The sequence below is a fragment of the Metarhizium acridum genome, assembly GCF_019434415.1.
Source record: "Metarhizium acridum strain ARSEF 324 chromosome Unknown scaffold_72, whole genome shotgun sequence".
Taxonomy (NCBI): domain Eukaryota; kingdom Fungi; phylum Ascomycota; class Sordariomycetes; order Hypocreales; family Clavicipitaceae; genus Metarhizium; species Metarhizium acridum.
This window is the reverse complement of record NW_027094019.1, coordinates 192,994-200,804: the sequence shown is the minus strand read 5'-3', so window position 1 is coordinate 200,804 and position 7,811 is coordinate 192,994. Positions and strand designations below refer to the sequence as shown.

The 7,811-nt window shown below is 26.2% G+C and overlaps 1 protein-coding gene across 1 annotated transcript; it reads left to right on the top strand.

The window, feature by feature from the left end:
* Window positions 1-6,597: 6,597 nt before the first annotated feature.
* On the top strand, window positions 6,598-7,381 carry J3458_006888 (uncharacterized protein). Its single transcript, XM_066119094.1, has one exon. It carries the CDS (start codon window positions 6,756-6,758, stop codon window positions 6,942-6,944), a length of 189 nt encoding a protein of 62 aa, XP_065975730.1. The 5' UTR covers window positions 6,598-6,755; the 3' UTR covers window positions 6,945-7,381.
* The last annotated feature ends 430 nt before the right edge of the window (window positions 7,382-7,811 follow it).

Below are 7,811 nucleotides of genomic sequence, written 5' to 3'. Positions count from 1 at the left end.
TTTAACCCTATTATTAAGACATATATAATATAGAATATAAACGCGCTAGCAGTTATAATGCATGTAGTAACTATAATAGAAATATAAAAACACTTATAATAGAAATAAATATTTTTATAGAACTAAATAAAATACTACGCGAATAGAAAGAGATTACTAGCATTAATTCTAGAGAAGGGATATAAAGTATACCTTATTTATAAAAACATTAAAACTAAGCGACCTAGTAATAAACTTAACTAGAAGAAGATTAAATTATTTCTTATTAAACGGAAAATCTTAAATATTAACTACAAACTATTATTATTAAATAAAATAAAAATCTATCCTATATTTCATATATTACTACTAGAGAAAGCACTAGATAAATCTATAATTACTATAAATATTATAATAAAAGACACTAATAAATATAAAGTTAAATGAATACTTAAAGCATAAGGGAATATAAAGAATTACTATTATCTTATTAAATAGAAGGGATATTTAAACTTTAAAAACACCTAGAAACCAGCTAAAAATCTTATGAACTGCTTAACGTTACTTAAATAGTTTTATTCCTAAGAAACGCATCTTAATTAATCTCCTAAGCACCGCCTAATAACTTAATATTAAACTTAGTATTTAAGGAACGAACTAAAGTAGAATCTAGATTCTTAGAAGGAGTAGAAAGGATCCTTATAGTCTTTTAAAGCTATTTAGCCTCCTTACGCTTTACACGTTCTAACTCTTTAATATTATTAATACCACGCGTAACCGTACGTATTATTTTCTTAAACTATAATTTCTTTTATTTTTAAAGACAGAGAACCTTCTCTTCCACCTCTTTTAGCTTACGCTTTAACTTAATATATTAAGACGTAATATTTCGTAATTAAGTAGGAGATACTCCTTAAACGTTACACCGTAATAAGTTTAAACGAATACACTCTATATATTAAGAGGAGTTAAAAGGAGAAACTTAATATTTAAGGATATTATAGCCCTTATAAGCGGAATAGGATAGCATGGTTAGAAGAAAAGGACTTGTAAGAATAGCTACTAGAAGATTATTATAATAAAGAACTAATACCTTAAAAGCCTTTAACTTTTACTTAACGACACGATTAGCGGGTATAATAGCATATAATAATAGAAGAAGGAAGTTACCCTAGAACCTTAAACGGCCTACTTTAATAGCCTTAAGGATAAGACTAATAGAGGAGGGGCATAATGTTATGAACGTTACTAAACGCGGGAAGGACTAGGCCGCACCAGGGAAGGTAAAGCTATAATAGGGGAGAACTAAGACGTTACGTGCTAGGTCACGTGATTATAAAGTGATTAATAGGTCACCTATTAATTACTATAAGCTAAGTAATCGTTAAATCACTTATTAATTGCTATAAGTTAGGGATTAATAAATAGATAAATAATTAGGGTAATTATAAGTCTATAATAGAGAGATAAACAAGTACTTAAGGAGGGGGTATTTCGCCGTAATAGATAATCTAGTTCTCTATTAATTAATTTAAGTAATAGTTTTACTATTAAGAGTTATACTCTTAACGGCCTTATTATAATACTACTTAAAAAGCTACTCTATAGCATTTAACCTAACTTACTTCCTAAGAAACAGACCTACTATGCCTTAGAACCTAAGCTACCGTTACACTTTATTATAAAGTCTATTAATATTTTAATTTAAGGTTATTATAAAATTAATAGTAATTTAAGCGTATTATATAAGTAATATTATTAAGTTATTATCTCTTAATAAACTATATAACTTATAATATAATCTTTTACTTTATCTTATATATATAGCTAATAAAAGTTATATTATAATAATTTTAAGATTCTTTTTATTTTAAAGTAATCTATTAAAAAATTATTATAATATAACTTAAGTAACTTTTAATATATCTTTAAATTATAAGATATAATTACTTTATTCTAATATAATAAAAGATTACTTTTATCTTTTATTTAATTTTTCTTTTCTTTATATTTTATTATTAGCTTATTAATAAATTACTTTTATATATTTAAGTTATAGCTTTAAGCTTAAAGTAAGAGTTCTTTAAGTAATATAATTAATTTATTCTTATAAATTAACTATTACCTTATAATATACCTTACTTAACTTTATATAATTATACTTATTATACTTACTTTCTTCTTAAATTTATTAATAAAATAAGTAGTAATTATTAAGCTTATAATAATTACTTAACTTACGTAAATTAAATACCTTTCTCTTAAAGGTTTTAAAGCTTTATATATTTAATTAAACGTTAGCTTTTTATTATAATTTTTATAGTTTCTTAAAGTATTCTTTACTTTTTCTTAAGTAATTATTAGCTTCTTTTATAAGTTTAATAATAGCTTTTTATTAAATATAGCTTTACCTTTATAATTAATTATTTTAATAGTTTATTTATTAGGTTACTTTTATTAAATTAATACTTAATAATAAAGTTAAAGACTAATAAGAATATATACTAATAAGCTTAATACTTATTTAACTTAAGTTACCTTATAAATATTTAAAGGTTATAATAGTTTAATAAAACCTTAATTAAGTTTATTATCTCTTTTATATAATATTATTAATATTTAAATAATTCTATTATAATAAATAATTTTTAATTTAATATTTTATAATTTCTTTTTATATTAATAAACTTTTAAGATTAAAATATAATAAAGTAATATTATCTTTTATTATTTAATTATAAGAGAATTTTAACTATTATAAAGTTAAATACATTTATCTTAATTCAAATTACCTTACTTAAGTTATAATATTAAAGAAAAGAGACTCTTATTAAAGTATTCTTTAAATAATTAAATATTAATTATTCTTTACTTATGAAGGTTAAGTAATTAAACTTCTTATTATTTTAACTTTTCTTTAATAAGGTATTTAAGAGTATTATTATCTTAAAGTAACCTTATATAAATTATTAATAAAAGTTATAAAATTCTAAGAATACTTATACTTTATAATATATAATTAATTCTTTTTATTCTTAAATAATTTATACTTATTTTAAATCTATTTAAAGGCTATTAATTAATAAAATAAACCTTAAGAATTTTATAAAGGTTTAATAAAAGGTATACTTAAATAACTTTATAAATACCTTAATTACTCTTATTTATTTTAATATTTAAGTAATATAAGAGATACATTTCTCTCTTATTTTTAAGAAGATTAAAATATTATTTAAATATATTATATAAATAATATTAATTAGCTTTTATAAGACTTAATAAATATAATTTTAAAAAGTAATAAGCGCGTTTATAAGATTAAAGAGTATAATTAAGTATTTATAATACTTATAATAAGTTTAAAAGGCTATCTTTTACTTATCTCTTTCTTTTATTTACATTTTATAATAGGTATTTTTAATATTAATCTTTAAGAAAAACTTAATCATTTAATATTTATTAAGTAACTTTAAAATTAAGAGTAATATATAATAATTCTTTTAAGTTACTTTATTTAATCTCTTATAATTTATATATAATCTTAAGATTTTATTCTTCTTAAGTATAAATAAAATTAATGCTTTAATTAAGCTTTTTAAGAGTTTTATTCGTTTATTTATTAGGTTTTTATTAATATATTAATAAAGTTTCTTTAACTTAACTTAAAATAATAAGTAAATAAATATATAAGGTAATATAATATTAAGTAAAAGATTAATATTAGAATTAATGTTCTTATATAATAATAAGATCTTAAAATAATTATTTATAAAGATATTTTTAAAGTTATAAAGCTTTATTAAAATATTATTTATAGAATTATATTCTTTTATTAGCTCTTTACCTTTTAAGGTAAAAAAGTTTTTCTTAAGTATATTAATAATAATATAAATTTAAGTTATATTCTAGTATTTCTTAGTAAATTTATAGGGATTATTTAATAAGAAGCTTTCTCTTTAAAACTTATATTATTATTCTTAATTATATATAGTTATATATATTTATTATTTAATTAATATATATATCTCTATTAAGATAAAGTTTCCCTTTAAGTTTAAATCCCTTTTAATAGTAATATATAATAGTTTTAAGATACGTTTATACTTATAAGAGTTAATAGCTTAAATAAGTATTTTATATATATTATATTAAGAAATTATAAGGGTTTTAATTAATTATAAAATAAGAGCTATTACCTTTACTTAATATAGTTTTTATTATCTTATAAAGTTAATATTAATAAGATTAAGTATTATATAATTATTAAGATTAATATAGGTTTTTATAATATTATACTTATATATTATAACTTTTATATTAAAGTATTAGCTTATTAATACTTTTTAGCTTAAAATTAAAGTAAGGGTAATTACTTTAACCTTTAAGTATTTCTTTAATTATTTAAATTACTTTTAAGTAATTTATTATAAGTAAATTAAAGGTAATTGTTATTATTATAATTATAATAATATAGCTTTTTTTACTTAATTAAGTTTAAGTTTTAATTATAATAATTTAATTATAAGAATCTCTTATTATTAAAGTAAGCTTTTAATAAGTTACTTTTTTCTTATTAAAGTATCTTTAAAAAGCTTTTTAATTAAAATAAATTAACCTTTTACTTATTTCTTCTTAATATAATATTTTAAAATTATTAAGTAATTTAAATTACTTTTTCTTAAGTTTTTTTAAAGATAAAAGTATATAAGTTTATATAATCTTAAAGTTTAAGTTATAGCTTAATAAAAAGAATAAGTACTTATAACTTTTTATTAGCTTTTTTTAAGTATTTCTTTAATAAATTTAAGTAAATATTAAAGTTTATAAAGCTTTAATTTTTATATTACTTTACTTATTTTAATTATATAATTATTTAAGCCTTATAATTTTTTACGTTCTTTAAAAGTATAAGAGTTTAATTTTAAAACGTATTTTAATTATTTTTAAGGTCTTTCTTTTAATTTATTAATTATTTATTAAAGTATTAATTTTATTTTACCTTATATTTTAAGTTTATATAATTTAAGGTAAAAAGAATTTTTTAATAATTCTTATAATACTTATATTTTACTTTATTAAAAGTATAATTTAAGTTATTTATTTAAATCTTATACTTTTAAGGGTTTATTAAATAATAAAGAGAGTTAATATTTTTAACTTATACTTTTTAATTATTACTCTCTTTTAAATTATAAAAGTTATACCTCTTTTTTATTATTAAGTAAGTTATTTTAAGAATTAATTTTTATAGCTTCTTTTTCTTTTCTTAAAGCTTTTATAGCTTCTTTAATTAAGTAATTTAATTTTAAAGAGTTATAATAACTTTATTTAATTACTTAAGTATTTTCTCTTTACTTAAAGCTATTATATTCTTTTAATTACTTAACAATTCTATTAAATTCTTTATTATTAAAGGTAAAAGCGCTTATAAAATAAGGGTTCTTTAAGTGCTTATTCCTATTATTTTAATTAAGTAACTTTTTTTTTAAGAAGCTTTAGAAATTATAAGAGAGACTAGAAGTTAAATAGCTAAAGTAAAGGTAATTATATTATAATAATTAAAGCTTATTTTATTTTTTAATTATACGAGATATAGGGGATATAGTCTTAAAGCCCCTATTCTACGTAACGTTATTAATCGCGTTATAGGTAGGCGGGGTCCCCTAACCACCTTATAGAAACTATAAAAACTATAAAACTACAAAACTATACTACAATTAATGCTCTGGGCATAATAAGGTATTTAAAGGGAACTTTATAATCTTAGGTAATAAAAGGTTTAAAGATTAATATCGTCGTTTATATAACTCTACCTAGCAGCTAGTACACCACGAGGCATCTTTAAATATCTCTGTAGTCACTCTGCTTGTAACCCAGTCCTAACAGATTATGAAAAAAGGAGCATTCTCCTGCCAAAGGTGATAATGGCAGCAACTATGTGGCGGTGGCTGCAGCTATCAAACCTATAACGTATTCATAGTGTCACGGATAAAAGCCGCAGGAAGCTTCTATCAAGGTAAAGGCAGGTCTCAATTTACCTCTCTAGATAGCTTTGAACCAAAGGACCGAGTCCAATTAGCGCATTGCCAAATGTGGCACTGACTCCCATCTCACGGTTTATATCCCTCAACTGTAATGATGTCAGGGTAGGCATGACAGGCTGCAGGATAACTTGGTAACAACACGGCCGTCCACTCGTCTACGCCAAAGTTAGTATGACACAAAGCGCCGAGTCACATCTTAATCGACTAATGCCGCGACATGGAAGAGACTGTAACCTGGCGGATAGTCTCAGTCAGTCAAGATGGTCAGGTTCGTTTAGGTCGGCGTGCAGTAGTCAGGGCATACACAGCCTTGGACTGGACAGATAACAGTATGCACTAGAGAGAACTTTTCATCGAGAGTGAAGTGCTTCAGGAGTGACGGCTGAGATCAAGCCATGAATCCAGCTACTTGGTCATGGCCAGCTAGGACCTCTGGCGATGGTGTTAATTTTTAAGCCATTCAATTTCCTTCCCCATGTTTTCCCCCTATTATACCACTTTCTAGCTCGCTATGACCACACGACAGGTCTGTCATCTATGGAATGCACGATTACTTCACGAGCCACTGTTAGGTCTGTCCATTAGTTTCCTTCGATAGTCTCTGGCAACATGCTCCTCCGCGTGAGGATCAAAAGGTATAAAATCCTGCACTGCCTTGAACAGATTTGAGAGGATGATTGTATTTCACAGGAAGAAACTATCAAGAAGTCGGTTCAACTACACCCTTTCATCATGACACAAGCTACACCTGAGATTCACTTGATCAAATCAAGTCGTTCGGATACGTACCGCGACAGAGTAGTCCAAGCGTACGATGACCCTCCAGAAGCATGGCAGAAAGCTCTAGGGGAAAACCTCAGCTCTGAATTCGGCGTATTCGACCAGGCAGAAATGACCGGGCCGGCAACAATTTCAACCTGACCAAGTGCTTGCACTCACTGCCACAAAGCCGGTTGCAAAGTAGTACAAACTGTAAAGGATTCTTTTACACTGACAAGCCCGGCAAAGGGCAAGTCCGCACTGTGACAGTACTTATTCTCGGGGAAACCCGTCACGCATCCGTTTTGCCCCCAATGCGGAGTCTTTATGCACATTGGCTTTGCAGGAAACAACAAAGTCGGTAGGATGAGCGTACTGAAGCTTGACGGGGAAGTTGGATGGAATCCAATGGATGCGTCGCTTGAAGATTACGTATTGGGGTGGAAGGCGGCGGATAGGGTGTGACCCGGGAGATGGGCCGCGAGAGGGAGGGATAGGGCGCGGCCACCTGAGTGGAGAGGTGAAGAGAGAGTGTAACAGACGACTCAACTGATTTTTTGACATGTGATTCATGAATTCAAGTGCTTGGTCAAGTCGTGTCAAGCCGGTGTCCATGTGATGTAAGTGGACGAGCATGGTTCGCAAGTTGCCTCGCGATAAAGGCGACGGCAACCAAATAGACGTGCGCTCAGATATGACGAGAGAGTTGTTCGCCTCCTTCCCCTCTTTCATCATTACGCCCTCTTTCATCATTACGATATCAAAAGAACGAAATGCTCCTCGACACAATGTTCTTGGGCATTCTCACCCAGCCCGTCGAGACCCGGTTGGACAAAGACCACGCGCGTCTTGTTCCACAGGCAGACAAATAACGCCTGCATATTGTACGACCACTGCTAACACACTTCCAAGAAAGGCAAAAAAGGCAACCTTTTTCGACTTTGACAAAGGGCCAGGGCGGCATGTTACCTGGCAGTAAGAACGCCCAGATCCACCAGCAGTGCTTGTGGGGGAGGCAGACTGGTGGCA

Bases quoted from the DNA above. Each gene is read 5' to 3' on its own strand.
- J3458_006888 (XM_066119094.1), top strand. From the start codon at position 6,756: ATGACACAAGCTACACCTGAGATTCACTTGATCAAATCAAGTCGTTCG.